This window comes from Topomyia yanbarensis, chromosome 2 (genome assembly GCF_030247195.1).
Source record: "Topomyia yanbarensis strain Yona2022 chromosome 2, ASM3024719v1, whole genome shotgun sequence".
In the NCBI taxonomy this organism is placed as follows: Eukaryota; Metazoa; Arthropoda; class Insecta; order Diptera; family Culicidae; genus Topomyia; species Topomyia yanbarensis.
The window spans coordinates 376,104,557-376,132,059 of NC_080671.1; the positions used below are offsets into that span (position 1 = coordinate 376,104,557).

At 39.7% G+C, this 27,503-nt stretch overlaps 1 protein-coding gene across 1 annotated transcript in view; it reads right to left on the reverse strand.

Annotated features, from left to right (window-relative positions):
* Window positions 1-18,185: 18,185 nt before the first annotated feature.
* LOC131684621 (uncharacterized) overlaps window positions 18,186-27,503 on the reverse strand; it is a 64,725-nt gene continuing 55,407 nt past the window's right edge. Inside the window, exon 4 of the mRNA XM_058967640.1 lies at window positions 18,186-19,350. Within this exon, the coding sequence (XP_058823623.1) occupies window positions 18,477-19,350 (874 nt within the window). The 3' untranslated portion in view covers window positions 18,186-18,476. The remainder of the gene's footprint in view (window positions 19,351-27,503) is intronic.

A 27,503-nucleotide genomic window follows, 5' to 3' on the forward strand; every position in this document is an offset into this window, starting at 1 on the left:
CCGCCGCAGCCTCCAATACCTCCTAATTGACCCATCGACCCCCACCCTCTCCTATAAGCAGATTGTCCGGTTCATTCTTTCTCTGTCTGTTTTCCAGTGGTGGAGTGGTTAATGCACCCAACTAGAGACTGGGAGATCGCAGATTCGATTCCTGCTTGAGGACATATGTTTTCTCAGTGTTTCTAATAAAGGTGAATTTTCACCGTTTCTTCATTCTCACCGGTCCGGTCATTCTTTCTCGGTCTGTTTTCCAGTGGACACGTTCATAAAAAATCCTTGAAAAAGGAAAAAACAAAGACTCACGTCCAAACAAGGAATATATAGTATCGATGATCACGGGTCAATACGTATTGAAAATTCGCCACGTCTATTTTTATGAATGTAATTTCAAGTTCCGTTATTGCTAACAAGCACGTGCAATCAGGGCAACAATATTTTGTATTCCCCTTTAATGTTCGTTATCATCGTGCGTATACGTGTATTTCACAAACAATCCGATATGTTATATTATTATATCCACTTTCCTTGATTTATAACTTCACGCGCTACCATAACTCTTTGTCTATATAAAGTTCAATAGTTTTCAAACCTATAAATAGGGTTACCAACCTAATTTTGACCCCTACATATTTTGGACCCTGTTAATGTATTTGCCTGCTGCACTGCCAGTTTTCTCTGCATTTGTTTGGTTTGATGAAACAATTACAGCCCTTGAGTTGTCTATTAAGTTTCAATACCATTAGTTCATTCCTGATTGTTTAAAATTAAACAGAATCCACAGTTTAAAAAAAATATCTCCCAAGACGTTTCATATTTCAACGATAGCCAAGAGGAACCCGGTGGATATTTTCAAATTAGGACTAAACAGTCTCATATGGACATGATCGAAAGGAAATGTGAACAATCCTTTGCCTTCTGCTAAGTAGGAGTTGGGCTTTGCACCCAAGTTACCGCATGGTCATTGATAGAACATAAATCATCATTATGTTTTACCGCCGATGCCGGCAGAAGAAACTTCACAAATCCTCGCCTACACAGAAAAAAATATTTTGTGATTTTCAGGTTATTTTCATGCACATATTTGCAGCATGAATATAAATGTAAAATTAAGTTCCATCACAAATACACAAGACTTGTCGTGCTTTCTTCAACGAATTTAATTATAATTTTACACGTGGATTGAAAATTACAGTTTCTTTAAACGGAAATAAATGCACTTCAATGTATTTTTATTCGAATATTGCTGTAAAATGCATGACATTAATATTACACGAATGACAGTGTATAATTGTATGCTTTTTGATGCTCCAATTGAGTGCATTGATTTTAACGTAATTTTCAATTAAATTTTTATTCAATCTTTGTATGTTTACATTCGTATTGATTTACATAGCGTTTAAATTTCATTATTTGTTGGTATGTAGAACGACCATGCGATCATTCTTTTCCCCTTCGCCAAAAAATAATGAAATTTATATGACATGTAAATCAATACGAGTGTAAACACACAAAGATTAAATAAAAAATTTGATTGAAAATTACATTAAAATCAATGCACTCAATTGGAGCATTAAGAAGCATACAATTTTATACTTTCATTCGTGTAATATTACATATCATTCATTTTACAGCAATAGGTGAATAAAAATACATTGAAGTGCATTTTTCCGTTTAAAGAAACTGTAATTTTCAATCCACGTGTAAAATTATAATAAAATTCCTTGAAGAAAGCACGACAAGTCGTGTGGATTTAGACAGTCTACTTTCTACTTCTGCCGCAGTCAGACGTACAATCGAGCCAAGTGAACAACAGGCCTCTCGATCTAGTGTGCATTGTCTCGAGAACAAAGGAAATATCGGATTATTCTTGTCATCATGAGTAAAGTTGACGGAAAAGCTCTACTCCGACCCAACGCAGCGGTCGTTGACTTTAAATTTTGTTTAAAACGACCGAGTTTTAGTGAAGTAGAATACCTTCTGAAGGATGGGCCTAAGATGCAACTTAGGCTTACGGAAGTCTTGTACCTTCAGTATCATCATCTTCGCAATGTAGTGTTAATATCATTCAACACGTTAGCACAAACCGAGCGTTTCGTTTTGAAGAACAACTTAAAACACGTGGTTGAAAGTGACAACGTTGGAATTAAGATTCCCGTATACATTGAGAATGATTATATAGATGATTATATAGAGATATGACCTATCATCTCGTACCCCTCCTGAGCCAATTGCAAAATGCATGTCGCAATACGGAGAAGTAGAATCCGTTACACCTGATACTTGGAGAAACTTCTTCCCGGGTACTCCTAACGGCGTTTTTGTAGTGAGGTTGCGGGTTGAGAGGCCTATACCCTCCTACTTGGCAATAAAACTCAATACACACGGAACTACAATTATGCAAACTACGCTATGCACCAATGAGGGGCAGACTCCTACGTGCAAGTATTGTAATCAGACAGCTCATCATGGACAACCTTGCGCGGAAGATGCAGAGGAAAATGCATCTCAACCGATTGCCAACTCATCTGCGGCAAACCAACCTAAAACAGAGTTTTCAATACCAATACCTGAACCACAAACGGTGGCCAAATTTGTGGCAGCTGTTCAGACCATAATGACAACCGCAAAAGAATCATCCAGCACCCCAAAAGCAACTGTAAGCAACTTCGGCAACGAATGCAGTAACGATGACGACGGATTTACACTGATCAACAATAAGTGTAAGAAGCAAGGGAGAAATCTGATCCCGGACACCAAGCCAGCTTCGACCGGGACGTGAAAAACAAGAGAGAATTAAATGACCCCCCTGACGCTGTTTGCCAACAGACCTCGCGAAAAAAGGTCTCCGCTCTCAATAAAAAGTTGCGTGCACGAGATCCAATTAATTAATTCTTGTTTGTATTTTTATTTTTACGTGTATTGTCAACGTATAAAAGATCCACGGTTCCGTTAAGCTACCGCTATGAGTCGTGTCAAATAAACGAATTAAAAAAAAGGTCGTGTGGTGGAACTTAATTTTACATTTATATCCATGCTCCAAATATGTGCATAAAAATAAACTTAAAATTACAAAATGTTTTTCTCCGTGTAGCATCAAGCCGTGACGTGTGCATAAGTATTTTTTCGTACGCACACACGGATGGCTGATAGAAATTAATGACACAGCTCAGCTAGCAGAAATGGAATTTTTAGTTATTTTTTTACCAACTAGTTCATATATTAAAATGTTTTAATTGCCGCAAGGTTCTACTGTATCGATTTTGTTGGCTATTTTCAACAAATTTAAGACTAAGAGAAACGAAAGCAATAAAATTGAAAAACGGATAGGTATTCTAGAGTTTATAACTGATTCGCTGTAGAATACCTATCCGTCTTTCAATTTCATTGCTTTCGTTTCTCTTAGTCTTAAATTTGCCGAAAATAGGCAACAACATCGATACAGTAGAACCTTGCGGCAATTAAAACATTGCAACATATTGTCAAAATGGATTTAAATATTCAATTGTAATATTTTTTTATTGATTCAATTAGTTTGTCTGATTTGGTATTATGCATGTTACGTGTTTGAAAGAGTTTCTTTGTGATGTTTTATCTTAATTATTGTGGAAGGGTCCGAAATGTGAAAAATATATGCTGGAAATAAATGTCATTTTCGAGTTTAGGTCAATGTATAAAACATCCATTGGCAGTTTTCTTTCAAGAAGAGTAATTTTGGAGCAGACTCGACCATATTGTGCTTTAAACAACATAGGCAAGCAAATATTATTGACATTAACATTATTTCACTTCCGCTAGGGGTTCAAAATTGATTGGCTACCCTATTTCTTAGAGAAGGAATAGCGAAATTTGTCTAAATACTGTCGCAATAAATAATGCTCCGGCCCATTATGCAGATAAGATTAGCTTTTCTAGGCAATACTCTCACGGTCGGGTGTGTGGAGATCAAATTGCTTTTGTTTAGAAAACATAGAATATTCTCGGTAGCCGGCTACCCAGAGTTTAAAAAGAACCAAAAACCAAACAAGATATTTTCTTTTTCGAGTGATCGTGTACTCGAAGACTAACTAAACAACTATATAATAAACTATGCTGTGCATGTCGCATTGCTTGCTTGGGCGAATCATAGACCTTATATCCTTCCAAACTACCAACTTCGCGACACCTATGGAAGACCCTGATGAATCGTCTACCTTCCGTTTAGTAGGTAGAGCATCAACACTTCCCGTCTATCTTATCCTTTATACTTCCCCGTGAACGATGGAGATGGGGGCGGCCGGCAATGATGGCTATCATGCTGTTGAGGTTTTAATATGGGTCGGATTGGTATGAATTCCAACTAATCACTTCCCAAGCAACTCATATTAAAAATTCAAAAGCCAAACATGATGAAGTCAGTGTGCAATCCGCCAAAATCATCGTCACAACGCAACGCGATCTAGCAGGTACAATGATGCAGTACATGCCGTATATGCTTTTTTAATGCTCTAAATCCACCATTCTTTTCTTCTTTCGCCTATACAGGAGGCCGACAATCGTGTATGGCAGTACTAAACTTCTCGTAGCACCAATGGGAGTATTCCGGAAAACATCCAGATCGTGGTCGATGTGCCAAGAATGTAACCAAAAACAACAAAAAATATAAGTAAAAAAACAATCGTTTTCACCTTCTTATTCTGTAAGCCTCACCTTCCGGGTAACTTTTCAATTTCTTATTTAGTCAGATTGATTGATTTGGCAAAATACATAAACCGAAACGTCGGAACTCCTGTTTTACTGTATCAGCTGATTGCATGCCGCATAACATACATTTTTATTTCTTTTCAAAATGCAGTCACATATTTTCATGATACCTTGAGAAGAACTAAGACCACTTTTCGGCTATCTTATATTGATTACCCTACTTTGATAACGAAGTGCAACCATGGGAATATTACTCTTGAACCTTCATTATTAGATAAGGAACACTGTACACTGCTTCAGGACAAATAAAGTTGTCACATGATTATCTAAATCTAATTCCCCTTCATCGCTAATCGTTCGACTCAATCTGGAGCACACGTTCCATCTAGGACGATAAAGTTACAATCTTGTCATCAGTCGTTAAAACCCATTACACGACACATGGTAAGCAAAACACCCATTAACAATGCGAGCACATGGCAACGAAGTTGTTAACCCCGGTGGTAAATTCCAGAGATGATTACATACATTTTATTACTGAAACAGTTCCTGTGTGCTCAGATTGGCGCAACATTTTTTTATCCAACACAGTTTCGGCGAACAGGTGGTTTACGATACCCGGTGACCGAATTTCTGAACTTTATGGAGTTTGCTTTGGGTGTTTTCAAATGATTGGTTAAGAAACCGTGCTGTTTTGTTTACAATGGGCGTACCTCGCCGCTATGGTGAGAGCATTTTGGAGCAAGTTTCGAGTTTAGTTTTTTCAGTGGCTGATGCAGAGCACATCGCTTGTATATTGACTAGAAATAACAAAACGAGACATAATGACAACCTCTGCCAACGCGCCAGTGATCGGTGAATGGTACCTATGTTTGTATAATGGAATGAATTGATCACTGGCAAATATTGCCCATAGCGCTTGATTATTTCTTATGTAAGCTATTATTTGAAGAGAACCAATTAAAACTGATGTTAAAAAAACAAATTATTAGTACCTTGTCCTGATTTCACGAAGCATTTTTCTTTTAGTTTATTTTGTGGGCGACAAGTCAAAATATAATCAATGAAATATCAAATCGGGCTGACTTGAATGAAATTCCCGCCTAGCGGTCATTTGCCCGGCATAGAAATGGCGCTTAACTTATTATGAACGTGACTTCTCACTTGGTATGAAAATCACCTGCACGTGTTTTCAATTTTGTAATCCTGCTTCTTCGAGGTTAACATATGAAGAGATCGGACCATCAAACGTACGGTTACATCAGTAGAAGTCACCTCTGGTTTGAACCAATCCATCGCAATTCTTCCACACAACCGTGGTGCAAAACATACGGCGCCGCGTAGCATCTCCTTAAGCAGCCCGCCCGAAAGTGCAGTTATAACCAGCGGAGTTAATTACAGCGGAACGCCCGCCCCTCCCGTTGAATCTAGCATAGAAATACCTCCATCGTCGACCGCTGTGTAGCCGATAGCCGACGAACGAAGAAAAAAACTACTCTGTAAATACTGGTAATCGGTGATATCTAGTCCATCAGTTTATACCTTGAACCAAATTTGGAAGAACAATAGGATGCTTCATAGTTTGCATAACCAGCTCGCGACAACAAAATTGATATTAAATGATTTGAGGAATTTTGTGAACTGGATTGAATTTTTGGAAGAAATGGAAAGCCATCCGAAAACAAATCCACTCTTAACCCCTTTAGGCCTATGTTGTTATTCATTTGAACACTAGCAGTCATTAATATTAAGATTTCTGACAGCTCATTGTCAACCGCAAATGCAAAGTCAAGTCGCAGGAGTTTGAATAGTTTTCATCGCGAAATACCTAACCTCAACCGCTTTTGCAGTGCAACATCTTTTGTTTTTCGTCACGAAATAATTCTGCGTCTTTTCTTTTTTAACGGGAACAGAAAGGTCAATTATCCATAGAACTAAAGTCATTGCCATTAGTTTGATTGGATTCCACTAGAGCAGTGCTGCCAGGAACAATTTCAATTAACAATGAAAAATTAAAAAATTGTTTTATCTTCGTTGTTTTGAAAGAGGTTTAAAAGTTGATAAAACATGTCGATTTAGACTGTCTTCGACTACCGTTTCCGTGCAAGTAAGATGTTGAGATGCGCAATATCATCTATCGAATAACGCATTCGCAACCAAAATGCTTATGAACTGTTTTGCTTTTTGTTTGGTAAATTTAGTAGTGACCATTTCAGACGGTTTCAGATGTTTTAATGGAATAGGACAACATCCAAGTTCACAATCCATGTGACCACAAAGCGTACCCCTATGTGACCATGATGAGATCAGAGATTGACATAAATCATTTTTATTTTCGTACAGGTGTCAAATGTAGCAGGAATTACAGAATAAGGCCGCTTGTGAAGCTAATATATTTTTAGGCAAAGGTGTGGAACAATAAGACTGATTTTAATATCCTTGGTAACATTGGTGCGAAAACGCGTACGCTCTCATATCACATAGTAGTCACCCCTGGTGATTGCAAAATTTGAATGCATAAATGAAGGCGCGAAAAATTTACAAGTGTGATTTCACATCTTTAGAACCTTGAACGTTGTTTTCCATCATTCTATTTTATATTTTCGTGGCGACATGTTTCCTGTTGAACAAGGTTTAACTCGATAGGACGAGTAGTTTCATGAAAACCGTGCACACCAGTTTGTTAAACACTACTTTTAGGAAATCTCAATTATTTGCCAATTAATTCAATCTTTTTTCACACATTTAGGTTAAGTTTTCAAGAACATGCTATAAAAAATACGAAAAAATTGAATGACATTTATTTGGTAAATATCATTGAATTTAAAACGATAAGTTGTCGTAAGCTTGAAAAAGTTTCCTGCATTGAGTTCATTTTGTATTTGAGCTAAAAAGGGTGGTTTGAAAAGTCGCTGGCCAGAATATGAAGAAAGCATGTTACTCAGACAAATTTTAATTTAAATTTGGGAAAGTTATAGAAAACACACTGAGACCAAAAATTCCATAACCAATTCAACTTGTAATACATTTTCGTTGAGAGCCTATGGCGTTTCATGTTAGCAAGAATTGAGTACGTATACAGTAGTATAGGACAAAATGTTTAGGGGAAATTTTTTATTTAAAATTTTCAAAAATTTGATCATTTTTCTTTGCATTTTTTGAAGGGTATAAATGTTTACTACATTGTGTTAAACGGGGTTTTCGATTCGCGCATCAAAAAGATTCTACAGGTCCTGGCCGCCATGGAACGCTCTCAGCTCGAGACGCTCTCCTCAGGTAGAAATTTTTTCATGGCATTATGCACGTTCCCAGAATTATTCGCGTTGCATTATACATGGCTCGAGAACTTATTTCAAGGATTGATCTGTAGAAGCATCGCAGACTAATAATGAGTTATCAAACAGCCACAGGAAATGATGAAAAACGAAAAATGTTGATCAAATTTTTTTTAATCACATTTTAGTCCGCCATATTGGAATAGCCATTATGTTTTGTTTTGATACATATCAACTCAAATTCTTGTTTATAAATCACAAAACCTTTTTTCTCGATTTTGGATGAAATACCACTTATTTGTTTCGTGTGGGTCCACCATATTGAATCAGCAATTTTGAATTTTGAAAACTGAACTCAGTTACGTAATCAGCGATGTCTAAAACCCATAATTCTAGGTAATATTGACATTCTACCACGAATAATTCGTCGAAAGTGTTCTCAAAACTTTAAACGCGTTTAACTCAAAACATGATTTTCCAAAACTGTGCGCAATCTCATTTGTAAACGGTTCAATTTAAAGACTTTATCTTCTGACCTCTCGAAGGAAAACCTTTTTCATTGGAGGAATGACTGATTATAGAGGTTTTAACCATGGGATGCGCTATGCCCCCCCCCCCCCCCTCACTATTATCAATGAAGCCTTAAAGTGGAACAAAGCGCTAATAAATCGATCCCAAAGTTTGAGATCGCACTATTACGTTAAATTTTTACCCGTTCTTAGGTCGTTCCTCCAATAAGTTTAGTTTGCTATAGAGTTTTATTATCAATTATGTGTTTTAGATCGATTTTGAGGCTGCAGGCTGTCCGCAGTTTTGGAATTCCACGCGCACTTCGTCTTGGCGCCATTTTGCTTTTTCGTCTTGAATAAATTTGTAAATTAATACGGAAATATAAGCTTTTTGCATCCTTAACTCTTTCATGCCCAACTTTTTTCTTGAAAATGGTGGGGTCAAAAAACACGAAAAGCCTTTTTTTCATAAAGATAGGTGCTTCCTCGCAGTGTTAGAAGCTGCTCATTCTTTACCTTTCAATGCTCAATAATATTTACAATAGTCCAATTGTGTGAAAAACGTAGCCAAAGACTGTCTAAATTGATAACTTTTATCAGTTTTCAATAATATTGCAACATAACGCAGATATATAAAAAAAAAGATTTTCCGTCCTTAACGTAAACTGTTCCTGGCAGCACTGCTCCATCGGAATCCAATTCAGAATAATTACAATAACTTCAGTTCTAGAACTGATCCTTGTAACTGTTAATATTCAAATGAAAGTTAATAGTCACATTTATTAGCCTTACTTGTTTTTTTGTGAGCAAATCTTGCATCAATCAAAAGTTGTAGCTGTTTAAAAACGTTGTTGTCCACAAACAACATGGGCATGAATGGGTTAAACTGTTTCTTTCTATGTTTTTCATTAGTCCACACAAAATTTCAAATTTTGCTTACTTTTTGGTCAGTTGAATGAAACCATCCCTTAAAGTAAGCTACTTGGTTCAATCGTCTCTTTTGGTCGGATGCCGATTATATATAGGTTTATTAGTCACATCAATACACCCAAAACTCGGCCGTAATACCTTTACGGTAATAATAAAAAAATGCTCTAATAGCAAGACGTTTCATGCTAAAACGGTCCCAACAAAAAATTCCCCAAACGGCAATACCAACACATTCAAATCTCTACTGCATCGCACTCATGTTTCATCAATTCTTATTCAATAAATATTAACGCGTCGAATTGTCTGGAATTGTGTAGCACTTCGCTTGTCATTGTATTGCGCATCGAGCAAAGCGAACATAATGATGATAGAGACGAGTTTCGATTTTTTCTACGCGACACATTCCGTACACCGGCGTAAAATAACTATTGAAATCCATAAGAATCGCTTATGACTTTGCGCCACAAGTATCTCATATGAAAATCATAAGTTTGTCTTATGATTTGGCGAAGAAAATGGCCATCTAGCCACTTACGGATTTCATAAGATATGCTTATGAAATTCCTAGGACGTTCTTATGATCTTCATACAAGTATGCTTATATTAATCATATATGTTCAAATATAAATTATAAAAGAGATTTCTTGTGAAGTTCATGAATGTTATGCGCCTGACATAATGAAAAAGAAAACATTTTTTATTCATTTTTTCATATCTTTTTTAATTTTTAAAAATAACTATAATTACCCTTATATTCAAAAGTCTCCAATTGGAAAAAGATTACGTATTAGGAAGCTAGATGTTTCCAGGTGGGCTCAGAATTGACCAATAACCTACGGTAGAAACTTCAGTTATTGCACAACATTGAAGAGATACTGTAAAATATTAACAAAAAAATGAGGCAATAATCATTTAACAAAAAAATACTTACATTTTTTAAAGCAGAGCACCATATCAAAACTAAATCTAACAATGTTTTCTTGACTTATGGCATTTTCACAATAATATTTTTATAATAATCTTAGGACACATGTATGAATTTTATAAGGCGAACTTATGAAATTCATATACATGCTTATGTAATGCATAAGCATCTAATGGAATCAAAATTGTACATGGTCATAAGTCGAAACTTATGAAATTCTTAAGTTCTTTTTCCTTGGTGTATTTGAAGATCGGCTCACAATCGGCTAGCTTCAAAGCACAGTCAGAAAAAAACGACTCGGAATAGTGGTGGGGTACTTCGGCCGGTGTTAAATTGAAATTTCTTTTCTATCACGGACGTTAACAGCAAGGTAGTGACTGCACAAAACATGAATAGTCCTTCCCGTCATGTATGGGAAGCAAGACCTATGGTTTGGATCCACGTATCCGAACCGAGGGTCCAGATCCAGACACTTGTCTGGATCTAAGCACCAGGTCTGGGTCTGGTTCAGGTCCGGACTTGGTAAGGGGAAAAGGGGATGGGCTAGATCCGGGTACTGGGCCGGTTCCGGGTACTGGTCCAGATCCGAGCACTGGTTCGGAATTTCGGATCTGGGCACTGGTCTGGATCCGGGAGATCCGGATTTGGGCACTGGTCCGGATCTGGCAGCTAGGCCGGATCCGGAAACCGACTAAACTTTTTATTCCACTATCCAACCTACCCAGTAAAAAATCCGTAATTCTGGCTAGTTTCTGCCAATATTGGGCCAGATTCCAGCCTGAATTTGGTCAGAGATCCACCAGGATTCCGGTTGGTTTAGCTCGGTACTAATACTATCATAGTCTACGACTGAATTATCCTACATCCGAACAGAGCCGAGGTTGACACATACTGAAAAAGTGTTTGATTGTGTGATACGCATACATGAACAGCAACCGAAATTCGTCATTCCACCGTTTACTACCTTTGCGGGAATATGAGTTTAATACCGCAATGCGCAATTGCGTGGTCTGTTACCGAAAAGACAATAGAATCTTACCCAAAAGTAATAGAAACATGCCCGTCGGATTTTGGGTGTATGTATCAATTTTTGCTTTCGTCATTCGTCCGTAGATAATTTTGTCATAAGGAACTTAATTTTTATATCAGTAGCAATATTTTAGTCGCTTTACATGATTGTATATACATACACACAGGCGCAATGTATGATGAAACAACAGAGACTCCAAAACGTAACAAGTCCAAAATCAACAGAGCTCATATCCAGGACAATCGTATTAATCAAAAGCTGCGTCCGGTACCCCCAAAAAACAGCCAACAGGAAGCTAGTACCAAAGACGGCTTGTGACCCGTAAGTTGAAACAAGGAAAAACATTTGAACACGAGCACCAACACAGCATTAAAGATGATGATACCGGCATCGAGAGTGATTTAGATCACCTTCAACATACTGTAAGCGGAGAAGCTCTTGTTTCTCCCAAAGGAAAGAAGACCTCAACGCCACTGGCGGCTTCAGGGCGAGGCACGCAGGGGCAAGTTCCCCCTATTCGACAAGAAGCTGTTTTGGTAAAAAGATATTTGCATTTACCTACTTCAATATTTCAATATTCAAGAAGTGATCAACAAGATGATCAGTTTATTTTGTGTAATACTTTATTTTACTAAGTAAAAGATAATTAATAAAAATAATAAAAGCAATTTCGAATTTGTGCAAGCAATACGCAAATTATTGTTTCCGATCCGCTTTTGGTACGGAAATATTGATACGAAATAAAAATAAGTAGGTACCGGTAAATTCAGTACCATGCACAACTTTTGATAAAATTATTTCTATTTGATATATCTAACGTAGAGCTAAAACTTTGAAAAAACCTGTTTTAGTCCATCTAGTGGTGCAATTGTGCCTTTCTCATTTGTCCAAACTACGATTCCATGGCTCATTATGTTCAATACAATGGTGGAATTACATATTCAGTACGATTTTTACATAGTACATAAAATGGATCGGCAGCCACGATTTTGAGATACTGTGTGTCGACACTGAAACATTGTTTGAAACCAGCGGTGAATCAAGGAAGAAGATCCGTGAAAATTTTTTAAACTAGTTATAATTTTAAAGTAACAACCCCTTACTGCATACTCCTACCTAAGCCTATACAAGGCAAAAAAATTGGCCGGGAGTAGGTTGACGATTTTTAGAGCGTTTGCATAACCTTTCTATATGAGAAAGGCAAAAATGAGCCAAAGTCAGTCTTCCCATGAACATCGACAAGTTTGCACCTGTGTGCAAAATTTCGTGCACGCGTTCAAACTCAAACTTGCTTTGCCTTTGTGTACAGGTTTGCTTCGAACACCGAACCCAAGCGAACGATGTGCAAACTTAGATTTAAACACCGTGTACGTACACATGAAAGGCATGTACAAAACAGAATGCGTCAACGCTAGTGATGATGAGTGAGAGAAAGAGAAAACTAGTGACAAGATGCTGTGTGTACGAACACCGCGTACGTACACGTGCATGTGTTTTGGTACGCATTAGCGCGTTCTAATTTGCACACGAAATGTGGGTATAATTTGAGCACAGAACTAGAGTGAACATGGTGTTCGATGTTCATTTAGGAAGACTGGCCAAAGTAAAAAGTCAATTTTCGTCAAAAAATTGTTTTTTGAGATTACATCAAATCTCAACGTTCCATGCATTTTAAAGTCATTTGGCATCCAAAATACAAATTCGATTTTGATTTTTTCCCTTACTCCCCCTTTGAGAATTTTTCATTTCAGTTTATAGGGGAATTTGCTGTGTAGTCGCACTCTTCAACCCGTAACTCCGGAACCAGAAGTCCAATCAACAAAAAAATTAATAGCAGCCGATGGGAAGGTTGTACCTTTCATTTGAGACTAAGTTTGTGCAAATTGGTCCAGCCATCTCTGAGAAACAGAGGTGATGTTTTTTCAACATACACGCACAGACATTTTCCGATTTCGACGAACTCAGTCGAATTACATATGACATTCGGCCCTCCGGGCCGAGATTACTTTGACGATTTTTAGAGCGATTGCATAACTTTCTATATGAGAAAGGCAAAAAGGTGCAAAATTCAGCAGTCCCAAAAAGTCAACTTAAAAAAAAAATTCGAGATAACATGAAATCTCGACGTTTCATGCATTTTAAAAATGTTTGGCATCAAAAATACGAATTCTATTTCTGAAATTTCATGGAGTTCCCACATTGAAAAAAAATTGAGTTCCGGCTTATATGGGAATTTCATATGTTACCGGACGGTTTAGTCTATATTTTCGGAGCCATATAAGCGATCCGTACGAAATTCTATTGACATCTGTGGTGATATTATAGCTATTATTTGGGACTAAGTTTGTAAAAATCGGCCCAGCCATTTCCGGGAAACTGATGTGAGTTAGTTGATTTTGAAAGATGGCCGACTTTCCCGGGCATTACCGGAACCTTCTATGGTGGTCAATGTAGTCAATTAAAGTTTGGTTGGTCGTCGGTGACCTAGAACTGCAAATTTAAGTTGTTTGAGAGACACTTTAGCGAAATTTTTATCTTTTTTGCTTTCATCGGAGTATCGGTTTGAATCGGAATTTGCTATGTTCTCGCACGCCACAACCTGTAACTCCGGAACCGGAAGTCGGATCGTTTCATTTGAGACTAAGTTTGGTTGAATCGGTCTAGCCATCTCCGAGAAACCGATGTGACTGTTATTCTGAATTTGGATACTTCCGCCGAAGCTTCCAGAACCGATGATGGTGGCCAAAGAAACTTTGAATGGATGTTAGTGACCTAATTCTGCAAATCGAAGCAGTTGTTGTCATATTTTGGAAAAATTTGCACCTTTATACATTCATTGCAGAATTTATTAAAATTCACATTTTCAGCGTGATCGTACTCATCACCCTGTAATTCCGGAACCGGAAATCGGATCCATTAGAAATTCAATAGCAGTCTATCGGAACGTTGTACCTTTCATTTGAGATTAAGTATGTCAAAATCGGTTCAGCCATCTCTGAGAAAAATGAGTGACATTTTTGGTCACATACACACAGACGCACATACACACATTCATACACATACATACATACACACGCCGGCGTACTGGTGGAACGAAAGGCTAAGCATCCTCCGGGCTACTTGCCTAAAAGCCAGAAGACGCGTTCAGAGAGCAAGATCTGAGGCAGTCAGAGAAGAGTGTAAGGTAACATTCCGGGCGGCCAGGGCCACTTTTAAACGTGAGATAGTGCTAAACAAGTCCACCTGCTACAAGGAGCTGTGCAGACGCTAACCCCTGGGACAATGCTTACCGTGTCGTTATGGCCAGGATCAAGGGTCCAATGACGCCAGTCTAAATGTGCGGCGATAAGCTGAAAATTATCGTGGAGGGCCTTTTCCCGAAGCACGACCCAACCGCATGGCCGCCTACACCGTACGCTGATGCAGATGGTGGAAATGCAGGTGACAATCGGGTTTCCAACGACGAGCTCCTTATAGTGGCAAAAGAGCTGAAAGCGAAGAAAGCTCCCGGACCGGATGGTATCCCCAACGTGGCACTGAAGACTGCGATCCTGACGTTTCCGGACATGTTCAGGATAGTCCTACAGAAATGCCAGGACGATGGCTACTTCCCGGATAGATGGAAGAGCCAGAAGCTGGTGTTACTGCCAAAACCAGGGAAACCACCAGGAGATCCAGCATCGTATCGTCCTATATGCCTGCTGGATACTCTCGGTAAACTCCTGGAAAGTCATCCTCAACAAGCTGACGACCTACACTGAAAGTGAGAACGGACTATCGCAGAAACAGTTCGGGTTCCGGAAAGGAATATCGACGGTGGACGCCATACGCATCGTCATCGCGAACGCGGAGAAAGCATTGAAGCAAAAGAGAAGGGGTAATCGCTACTGCGCCGTGGTAACGTGAAGACGCGAAGACGTGAAGAACGCGTTCAACAGTGCTTGCTGGGGAGCCATCGCCGTAGCGCTGCATAGAATGCGGGTTCCGGACTATCTGTGCAAGGTTCTGAAAAGAACCGAGTGCTGGTCTACGAAAGGAACACGGGGCAGAGGTCGATTAGGATAACGGCGGGAGTACCTCATGGCTCCATACTCGGCCCAACGCTCTGGAATATTATGTACAACGAAGTGTTAACACTGGAACTGCCCAGGGGAATGGAGATTGTCGGCTTTGCAGATGATGTTGTCCTGACGATAACGGGCGAGACCCTTGAGGAGGTGGAGATGATGACGGCAGAGACAATAGGCATCGTGGAAACCTGGATGGTTATCGTCAGGTTGCAGCTGGCTCACCACAAGACTGAGGTAGTGCTGGTTAGCAATCGTAAGCAAATCCAGCGTCTCGAGATCAGCGTAGAGGGACAATCCATTCCATCGATGCGCGCGCCGATGCACCTGGGTGTGATGGTTGACGATCGGTTGAATTACAACTGCCATGTCGACTATGTATGTGAGAAGGCTGCGAGGACAACTAACGCATTGGCAAGGATCATGCCGAATCACGGAGGGGCAAGAGGCAGCACGAGACGTCTCCTGGTGGGTGTCTCATCCTCAATCCTGAGATATGGCGTACCGGCCTGGGCTGCTGCGCTGAACTCAAAGCGGAACCGGACGAAGCTGACAAGCACTTTTCGCCTAATGGCTGTTCGTGTCGCGAGTACGTACAGAACGATATCGTTGGAGGTGGTATGCGTAATTGCCGGGATGATTCCCATCTGCATCACTCTGGCTGAGGACGTAGAATGCTATCAGCGGAGAAATGAACGTAATGCAAGGAGACTGGTTCGAGCGGACTAGTTGGCTAAGTGGCAGCAAGAGTGGGATTACGCGGAGAAAGGAAGGTTGACCCACCGACTCATCCCAAATGTGTCTACTCGGGTACATAGGAAGCATGGAGAGGTGAACTTCCATCTGACGCAGTTTTTGTCCGGGCATGGATGCTTCCGGAAATAACTACATCGGTTTGGACACGCTTCGTCACCCCCTTGACCGGAGTGTGTGAACGTGCAAGAGACACCGGAACACGTGGTCTTCGAATGCCCCAGATTCGAAGAAGTCCGAAGGGGTATGCCTGATATAACAGTGGATAATATCGTCGAAGAGATGTGCCGCAACGAGCATATCTGGGACGCTGTCAACAGAGTTGTTACGAGTATACTCTCCGAGCTGTAAAGGAAGTGGCGAAGGGACCAACAAAGTAACGACATTGGTTAGAACGCCGCAGTGGAACCACAAATAGGGTTTCAGGAGAAATTCCGCCGCCGGGAAACTCACCGACGGTGTAGACTGGGTCCACCGCCGGGGACCAGTTGAGTACGCGATGTAGCACCGGGCTCGGGTCGTCAGGGCGCCAGCGAACCGGACGTCAGGCTTCATCGGAATCGCCGGACTGACCTCGACACTCTACCGGGTAGCTCGTGAGTAGGCTAGATCCACCGTCGGGGATTAGACCGAGTAGACCGCGTCGAATAGCCAAAAGTGGGTCGTTGGGGCGCCAGTGAACCGGAAGCTACGCTCTACCCGGAATCGCTGGATGGCCCTCAGCATCTGCTGGCTGGCCATTGAGTAGGCTAGGTCCACCGCCGGGGACTAGACCGAAGAGACGAGGCGGGGAGCTTAATGGCTCACAGAAACGTACATCGGTATCGGGAGCGGTCTGCCGCCGGGGAATTCACGATAGGGCTGATTCGGCGCCGTGGACTACCCTACAGAATCGTGACGAAAAGGGGAGCTAATTGGCTCACGAAACAAACACCGGCAATGAAAGAAACTCCGTTGTCGGGGAACTCTCAATCGGAGTAGGATAAGCGGTAAAGCTGGAAGATTTTAGTAGAGATAAATGGCTCAAGAAAGCGGGTATCGGTGTCGGGAGAAATTTCTCCGTCGGGGAACTATCCGTCGAAGTAGGATGAGTTCACCGTTGAGCACTATCCAAGCGGATCGTGATAAGGCCGGGAGCTGAATGACTCACGGAAACATGAGCTGAATGGCTCAGGGAATCAGCACCTAAACGGCTCACCACAGGGACTAGAAATAAACGGCGACGTAATGGATGGAGACAAGAAGCAGGAGAGGAATCGAGAGTTAAATCAAAGCCACTCCATGATCTGGATTAGCTGAAGTTGCACACTCCACTCCATGATCTGGATTAGCTGCCACTCCATGATCTGGATTAGCTGAAGTTGCACAGAGAATAAGTAGATAATTATGCTTGGGAGTAGCGAAACATCTTTCAATGTGCAACTCCTGGTAATCCTAAAGTGTTTTTTGATAAATACCGGCGCCGGCCACACCCGTCCGTAGATCGCGGAAGGAAAGGGAAGGAATGGTTAGTCCGATACTTGCTTTTGCTAGAGGCCGTATATACTACTGCGCACTCCACAAGTATCACGGGAGGAGGATATTCTTGTTAGTAAGAGTATAGAAAAGTTGGATGTACTTCTTCTTTACTGACGTCAGAGAGGTGATTCTACTACCTGCTGGACTAGATGTCGATCCACCAATTTCATGGACCGGGGACCAACGGCTTACTTCCCTTCCGAAGTAAGACGTGACCACAGATTTTTTCACCTCAGAAAAATCTCAACGATCTCGGCTGGAATTGAACCCAGGCCAACTGGAATAAGTGGTGGTCACGCTTACCACTCAACCACCGGCGCCGTCTGTCTATTTTTTTCATGGGCAGAGAGGATCCAAACCCATTTCTCTAAATCTTGTTGTATCGTTTGTGAGGAAAGTGTGCATAAACTAAGCATTGTTGCATTATACATACATCGGTATGTAGATGGTAACTGCCCGCACTGCTCTTAGGAAAACTACTCGTTTAAATTGCTTGGGGACTTTTATTTTCGCTTAAATATAATATTTATGTACAGTTAAAAATCCATTATAATCACATTTTAGGTTATTTCCTTATAACATATTGTTCATTCATCGCAGGAAAGGTGTATCTGATGGTATTAAGGTAACTCATCTCCTTCGGAAATCTCATGAATTTATGAATCTTAACCTTATGGATGAACAAAAATGAATTTTCTTCTCTTATCAACTAAAATTGCATTAACTAGTGACCGTAATAAGTACCGCATACAAATCAAGGTTTGTCCTATTCTTGCGAGAAAAATTAACCTAAACTAGTTTAGCAGCTGGTTGCAGCTTCGTCGTGGCATGACCCGTACCAGCACCGGCTGCAAGCGGCCGTGGGTTGGAGTACCTTACCCCGGCCATAGTTTCCAGCATCGGCGATCGTTTATATTGTGAGAGAGTTTTGGTATGCGTCAGTGGGACAGAGTAGGCGATGGTATTGTAGTTGAAGCTCGAAGCCGCAGGAGTGTGGCTTACAGCTGGCGGCGCAGCATGAGTTGGATAGATTGGGTAGGCTGAATGGGATACCGGGTAGGGTGGTTGGTAGAATAGGGTCTGGGGCTGATAGTGCTGATGGTGATGTTCTGGATAGTGGCGATGCGAGTGAAACGCCGGTAGGGGTCTGGTTTGATAGGCGAATGCTTTGATCGGCGACAGTTGAAGGGAACTTGGAACATAGGAATCGAGCAGACTGGTCGGTGTTTTGTGCTGTACTCCAAAATAGTTAAGGATGCCGTTGTTCGGGTGGGTCAACGACGGGTAGGTTGTTTGGGTTTCATGGTGAATAAGGTGAGCTGGTCTTGCCGGCGAGTGACTGTATTGGATACCGGATTGAAGGTGATTGTCCGGGGAAAGGTACACTTGAGGTTCGACACTTTTCACAATGGAATATTCAGCTGATGGGGATTGCAACCGGAAGGGAGCTGGTGTAGATGAAGGCGAAGCATAGACAACCCCATGAGACTTTGACGGGGGCTCTGGGGCAGATGGACCACTTGGTTGCAGCTGTGGGGCGCTGTTACCGGTCTCGCCGTGCGAATAGGTCTCCACGTTGTTGTCCGGGTCATTTGCAAAAGCCGCGTACTGCTGTGCCGAATGGGGCTGCTGGTAGTAGTTGTTCGGTATCATGATATAAGATCTGCGAGCGAGAGTAAAAGAAACAAAACAAAAAAAAATCAGATCAGATTAGCTCATCTTTGCATAACAAATGTTCGCAAAATAAATGCTGCCCAGTAATTCCAAGTGAGAGTGTATGAGAAAATAACAAAAACGACCACGAACATCAAATAAACGGTCAAATATGCAGTTGCCGCCCGATACTCACTGCATTGCGCTTCACCCTTCCTATGATTGCAAGCGCTAATAAATTGTTAAACACAATAATTGCAGTGGAGTGAATTAGAGTAGATTTTCTCATTTACGGCAGTTTGGACCAACTGATCGGCGAATATGCGAGGGGTCGGTCTGTGAAGCGGCCGTTCCTAAGCCAGAGAGATGTGCGCTTCAAAAATTCAACACGTGGTTTGTGAATAGATCCGAAATCCAATCATCAGTTAGCTCTGCTAATCGGAATGGTGTTGTTTTGGACAGCCATCATATAAAGGCACACAGGTTTAGCTGTTTGGTATGCTAATTCGCGCGGAATAAATTGGGGCGTAAAATTTGCCCACATTGATGATACACCTGTCCTATTGGGTAACGAAAGCCGAAGGGCACTTTAACGATGCACCAATCAATTGGCCGGGTAATTATTTACGGTTTCAACAGAGACCATGTGATTGATTGATTTTGTATCCATTAGTAGAATGAACGAATTGGCATGATATTCAAAAAAAATGCTTGCTTTTTTGACTTTTCAAGGACACTGTAAAATCATGCCAATAACCGACAGTGTTCAGAAACACCGCTAACCGATGCTGCTTATTGCAGAAGTGGTGGAAGGTCACCGAAATCTATTAGTACGGTATCCACGCAGCACAGCGGTGGTGGCAATTGCACGATACCGAGTTACCCTGATGAGCTTTTAGGTCCTACGCAGAAGATGCGGTGCTTAGCTCGACCGGCTGAAAGGTGCCCAATTTGCTGTCAGCTGTCAGACAGAAGTCCATTTCGGTATCGCAACAATCGCCAGCAAAAAGGTTGGCAATCATTTTGCTTCTTATGCAGTGGGAGCAAAGATGTATTGCTTCTTCGAATGCGAAATAGAGTGCAATTTGAATAAATGACTTTTTCGGTGGCTGTAATTACTGTTTAAGGCGTTGCACGGTGATTTCAGTTATTTGCCGTATTAACTGTAGCCGGTGGTAGATACCGGCTAGTGAAAAATCTGTGACTTACAACTTTTGGATTAGGAATTCTTCTTTTACTTGTTGAGGAATTTCAATATAGTTTCATGTTTATATTAGTTTCAAACTTTAAAACATACCAAATCAAATTTGACCAACAAAATCTATTTTCATTAAATAAGGTTATTACGTATTACGAATTGTAATACGTACCCTACCAGAAATTTTTTTCTGGATCCGCCTCTGTTGTCTGTTTCAAGCCGTAGTTTTAGACATATATTTTAGAGAAAATAACACAGATTAAACAATCGATCAATATCATATATTTATGCTAAGAAACTGATTAGAGAAGATTCAAATGGAACACTGCAAGTCAGGTTATTTTGCTGTCGAAATTGAACTGATTAAAACGAGCTTTGGAGTAGGACTTCCTACACATAGTAGGTCACTGTGCCTGCAACCCACATAATGCCACTTCGCTTTGAATTCACTACAGGCTTTCGCGTTCAATCCACTATTCGACATTCCTTTCTCACAAAAAAACCCTACAACGTCTTTTTACGTTGCACAACTTTCGATGCCATTCATTCATTTCCCCTATTATGTGCTGCAGCTCAGTTTCAATTTCGGATTTATATTCGAGTATGGAGATCATAAGCCATTAGGATTTGGATCAATTGTAGTTCGGCTGATGATGGGGTCGCATCTAAGTACATCATAACAGCTTCTTGAGCAGTAAAATTTCCATAGTTAAACGTTCCCAACATTACACCTATAACATCTATACCGAATGTTGTGTAACCCACTGCAGGCCAACAGGAAAGCAACAATAAGATTTAATCTAATTTACATAACAATAATCTATGAAGAGGATCTCAATAAAAATATCATTAAACTAATATCAAAGCGATTGTGTATCTCTCGCTATCGTTTGTGGTTGTGGAATTGGGGTAATGGGGTAGAGTTGAATGAATGGTAAAGAAGCAAGCTGAGTGCTGACATATTGAAAGTGCACTTTTGGCAGTACTGCGTTTATGCATAGGTTCACTGGGCCTGGACCAGGAGCGCCGGGATTTTGGGAGCCCTGCATGGAGGATGGATATAAATTCATACCTGTAACTCTAGTACGTTGCTAAAATGGCTGAAATTTGAATTGAAAATCGTTCAAGGTTTATATTGACGTTGTTTTATCAATATTCTTCTTCAAAGCCTCTTACCGACGAGTCGGTAGCAAAATAGTTCAGAATTGCACATTGATTCGTATTCCATGTGATCAAAACGTCCAAAGAGCATCATAGCGGAATAATACTAACGGCCGGAAACGCGTCACAGCATAGCCGGGATAGCATTGAACCAATTCAAGCGTCGCTCCAAAATTTCGATTCAAGTTTCAATTTATTTTGAACATAAACAACGATATGTTTTGGACTACACGTATATCAAATTCGGAAGGGACTGAACCTTAGCGACAAACAGAGCACGACGACTAACACATCTGTGTCTGGCAAGCGTTCTGTGGACGTGGTAAAAATATACAGCTCTTAATCACATTTGGTACCGTCAATGGACAAATCTACAAAAATCAAATCGCTCCAAATTCTGCTTTTTTGAGGTCCTGCAACTGTTATAGTCAGATTTAGTATTTTCCACCGTGCGCAGATCGCCTGATATGGAACCAATAATGTTGTTTTAAGAACTAAAAGAAGTCAACCTTTAAACATCATAGAACCTCACCCTATCGAGAAAATTTGAGACGTCTTGAAGCCATACATACATCGCATCCATAGGCGGCTCCAGCCGGCTGATAAAGGGGGGCGGCACACCTTACTAGTAAAATAGTGTCGAATTGTGAAACTTATTTTTTAACACGGTTTGTATTTAGAATTTTACGAATAGTTGGATAAATCAAACCATCCTTGAATGCAATCACTATTTTTTGTCAACTAATCTTCAGGGAGTCCATTTTATACCACCAACAGCTCATGGTGATTATTTTTGTGTAGTTCTTACTGATCCACCTGAAGGGTTTTGCTATAGCCGGTCTGTTAGCGATACGAACTCAAAATGCATTTTCAATAGTGTCAATGTACAGTCGCGTTATTTCTCGTCCAAAGTCCAACATCAAAATTACATTTTCTGGCGTAATACCACATATAAATTCTCCATCCTCGAGGAACACCGTGAAATGTACCCATATTGCTTCCTTGTGTGACTTTTGATTTATTTCTAAACTGAGAATAAACGCGAAAATCGAGGTACTTACTATTTTGCCAGAAAAATAAAATTTGAGTCCGTCAGTAGACGTCTATTCGACCCAAGTCCATCTTTATACAGCTATTCGTTGCCTTTAACTGATTTAGGCAAATTTTTTGTTAACTAAAAGCAGATTCCCGAAAATTAATACAATTTGAGCTCATCCTTTAAGGTCGTCCTAGCGTCCCTATTGGAGTCGGTATTTTCAGAAAAACCATAGAAAACAAAATAAGAGAACAACTAGGACAAGTCTAAGTACAAGTACTGATTCAACCACATGCTTTAATGGTCAGCCTGTTGATAAGCATTGTTTCTCAGTCGTTGGGCAGTTGATTGAAATCCAATATCTTACTGCAACTTTTGAAGTATTGGTGTAACAGGCGCAATCTTAGTTAAATTGCCTGTAGGTTTCACACAAGCAAGTCACTTAAGACAATTGATATTTGGTTTATTCGTCAAAGATCTATGTCATCATGGTGAAAAAACTGGACGCTGAATTGAGCGGTGAATCCGTCTTGGACAAGACTACATACACTGCTGGTCAATACAATAGGTGTGAGATAAAAATACATGAAATTTTGAGTTTTCTCTAAAAATATTTATATATTCAAATATTTTATAGTTAGGCACAGTCGTAAATATGAAAAAGAACACTTTTATTTGTAAATTAAATATTATGCTTTGTCGCAACTCTTTCTTGTCCATGAAATCCAAAAAAGTACCTGGTCAATGAAATAGGTGTATTGTAATCCATTGCATTAAAATTTTTCAAATCCAATGATTTTAAGACTTCAAGATTTTTAACAACTAGTAACCTATGTAAGCCCCCTTATTCAACCAAATTTTATCTGTTTCTCTTGGCATTGAGTCATTCAAACGCTGATAAATTTCCGTTGGTATAGGGTAGCATTCCTTTTAAGCTGCTTCCCACAAACGATCCTTATTTGTGAAATTTAGATCGTATAACTTCTTTTTAAGTACATTCCGTAAATTTTCTGCGGGATTGATGACAGGAGACTGGCATGGTCCGAAATTATAGTCACTTTATTATCCCGAAATCATTCCTTTACATACTTCGATGTGTGTTTTTGTTCAATATCTTGCTGAAACTGTCATGTAAAGGCACGATATCTTTGGCATAGGACTGCATGAGATCCTTTAGGATGTCCATCCTTTAGCCTTGCATTCGAATCTTGCCATTATAGTGGTGTTGCGAAAAATAGGACCTGCGCCATTTAACAAAAAGTAGTTCCAAACCTCATTGTTCTCGCCTCCGTGCTTTACCATATTTTGCGTGTGTCGCAGATCAAACTGTTTGCACTTTGGACGTTTAACGTTTCGTTGTGCATCGGAGGAAAACAGGTTTACCTTTGATTCGTCCCTCCGAAGGATATGTCGCCATTTTTTGATTCCTTCTGAACCAGGCCCATTAACGCTGTTGAAAAGCATATTGCATTTTTCTTCAAAGGCTTTGGCTTCGAAATAGTGTAACCTTCTTGGCAATTCTTTCTGGAAGATTGAAATTTTACGGCCTACAGCGAACTGTTCTCGGACCTACCACTTTTCCAATTTGTGCTGAATTGGTCTTGGATGACGCGAATGGATCTGATTTCGCTCAAATTGCAATACGATGGTCAGCTGATGTAGATGTCTTCTTGGTTTTTTTGGGGCCGTTAGCTGTACAGCCCAGTAGACTGGCTCGCGCTTGTATGGGAAAACCTTAAAATGATTTAAGGGGTTATATACAAAGTTGTGGCGAAAAAGTGAGCTAAGTCAGTGATTTTTTTTAAAGCGTTTCATGCATTTTTTTTTTTTGAAAAAGCATGAGACAGCTCGTTGGTAGTGCTATCGAAGTTCGAAAAAACAAGTTGAATTAAAAAATATATTGAAAGTTGGCGGAGTTATGGCCCATCCCCCGTAGTGAGTTTTTTGGCAGAGGTTTGCGGTGAATGCTCTTCAAGCCAAACCGCTCAATTGAAATAAAAAAAGTAAAAAGATCATTGAAGAAAAATGTGTTGTGGTGTACTTTTAATCCACCTAACAGTGTGATGAGACATTTCTTATAACTCTTATCACTCTCTTCGGATATTATATCGTTTGAGAACATTTAGAACTTGATGCTTCGCGATGTTTTTGATAACACATACTACATGGGATAGTGGCAGGACTCAGAGAATCGCTCAAATCAGTATAGGACAACATCAGTGCTAGAAATCTCAAACCAAATCAATGGGAAAGCGAGAAAATGGCCCATAAAATAGACATACAAACGAATTATTGCTAATGCTCTGTTAATAAAATATCTAAATTCCTCAATCAATGCATTGTGGTGGGAAAACTGAATTTTCCTAAAGGGGTTATGTATATTGTACTGAGCCAAAAAAATCGATTTTTTAATCGATTTTAAGTTTATACTTTACTCAAATTTACAACGCGACTGAGAACTAAGAAATCAACGCTTTTTCTTGAAAAAAGCGATACTAGCAGTGACACTATTCAAAGAAAATCAACAGTGAATATTTCCAGACTTGGTTTTATTTCCTATTTAAGAACTATTGTGTTTTTTACATCCTAGATTGCATGATTCAGTGATCGAAACCCAAAACTTCATGAAGTGTTTGAAATTATTAAATTAAAATTTGTGTTTGCTATTGAAATTGACAAAATGATAGTATATATAGTATATAGTCTCTTTGGCGATTGTTTACTTTTTCGGTCCCACCTATCAGCATTGAAGTATCGCCCTTACGTTTTTTTACAATACCAATTTAACAATTTGTGGGAGTTTGGTGAAAATCGATCTTACTGTCCAAACGGCATAATTCCGAAACCGTAATTTTTGAAGTTTTAAAATTATGCAGAATTATTTTTTCAGAAAATAGTAACAGAGTTCGTGTCCTTAGCGAATTTGTTGAGACTTTATTGTAGTCATGAATATTAACCTGAGAAAATTCACCATAAATACTCTTTGGCGATATACCGTCAAAATTACTTTATCAAATGATGCGCTGTTCGTTTGTAAAACTCATCGAAGATACTAAACCTCCGAAATTGGCGGTTTCAAAATGATGCTATCTTGACCTTAAATTACTGTTTTGGAATATTTGACCTATACATATAATTGGTCATACAACAAAAATCAAATTCTCATCAAAATCGACCAGGACCTGCTAGAGTCGAATGGAAATCGTCATTTTTCATAAATTTCTCTCTACATTCGGAAAGTGTTATCCTCGTTATTAATCATATTACGTTTTCGTCTCAACTCGACGCATTCCCAAAATAAAAACCTGTTTTGATCCTCCTAGTGGTGCAATTGTGCTTTTCTCATTTGTCCAGACTACGATTCCACGGCTGGTTATGTTCAATACGATGGTGGAAATGAATATTACATGTTCAGTACGATTTGCACATACATACAATGGATCGACAGCCACGATCTTGAGATACTATGTGATATACCAGCGGCGAATCATGGAGAAAGATCCGGGAGGTCCGGGTCCTGCCGAAAATTTTCAACTTGTTAAGAAATTTTAAACTAGTTTTAATTTTAAAGTAGCAACCCCTCACTGCATACTCGCTCCTGGCCGGTATGATTGACGATTTTTAGAGTGATTGCATAACCTTTCTATATGAGAAAGGCAAAAATGTACCAAAGTCCAAAAAAATCAATTTTTGTCAAATATTATTTTTTTCGAGTTTATATCAAATCTCAATGTTTCATGCATTATAAAGTCATTTGGCATCAAAAATGCAAATTTGATTTTGAAATTTTTTCATTTCAGCTTATATGGGAATTTGCTGTGTGATTGCACTCTTCAACTCGTAACTCCGGAACCGGAAGTCCAATCAATAAAAAAAATTCAATTGCAGCCAATGGGAAGGTTGTACCTTTCATTTGAGACTAACTTTGTGCAAATCGATCCAGCCATCTCTGATTAACAGAGGTCACATTTTTTCCACATACACACATACATACATACACACACAGACATTTTCCGATCTCGACGAACTGAGTCGATTAGCATATGACACTCGGCCCTCCGGGTCGGGATTAGATTGACGAATTTTAGAGTGAATGAGACAGGCAAAAACATTTTTAGCAAATGTTGAAAGTTATGCATTTTTTTTGGTGAGCAGTTCTATGTTTCATAGACATTAAATCAATTTTAACTTCGCTTTATATTAAATAAAGACCCTCATTACAGTACATCTCTACAAAAGCGAGCTCAATTTGAAAAGAAATCTGAGGATTATGATTGATTACAGAGCTCTGGAATTTTCTATTGGAATGTTTTCAGGCAGGAATTTGATATTGATGCTATTAGACAACTGTGAAATCAAGACCAATAGATCAATTACATATCAGGACCCCATTCCGACAATTTATCAAAAGTCCTCATGATGTTTACAACAACAGGTTATCAATGTACGGATCAGATAATTGTTACTGTAATATTGAATTAAATCAGTCTGCATCAATAAATTTTCAATTTCAATCCAATATTTTATTTAGGTGTGGTGGGGGAGGGGGGAAGTTGTTAAACCCCAAAACCTTCTCTTGGCTACGCCGTTGCTTGGAGTTATTTACTTCACTTTCATTTTCCGATATGTTTCCGATCGATCCGTTGGTTATAAGTTAGAAAAATTGCAGTCAGAAGGTTCGTACAAATGAACATTTTTGCACTGATAAGTTATCAAGTTCCTTCCATACAACTATGAAGTGTTGGGTGATTATTTCTAGCGGTTTTAG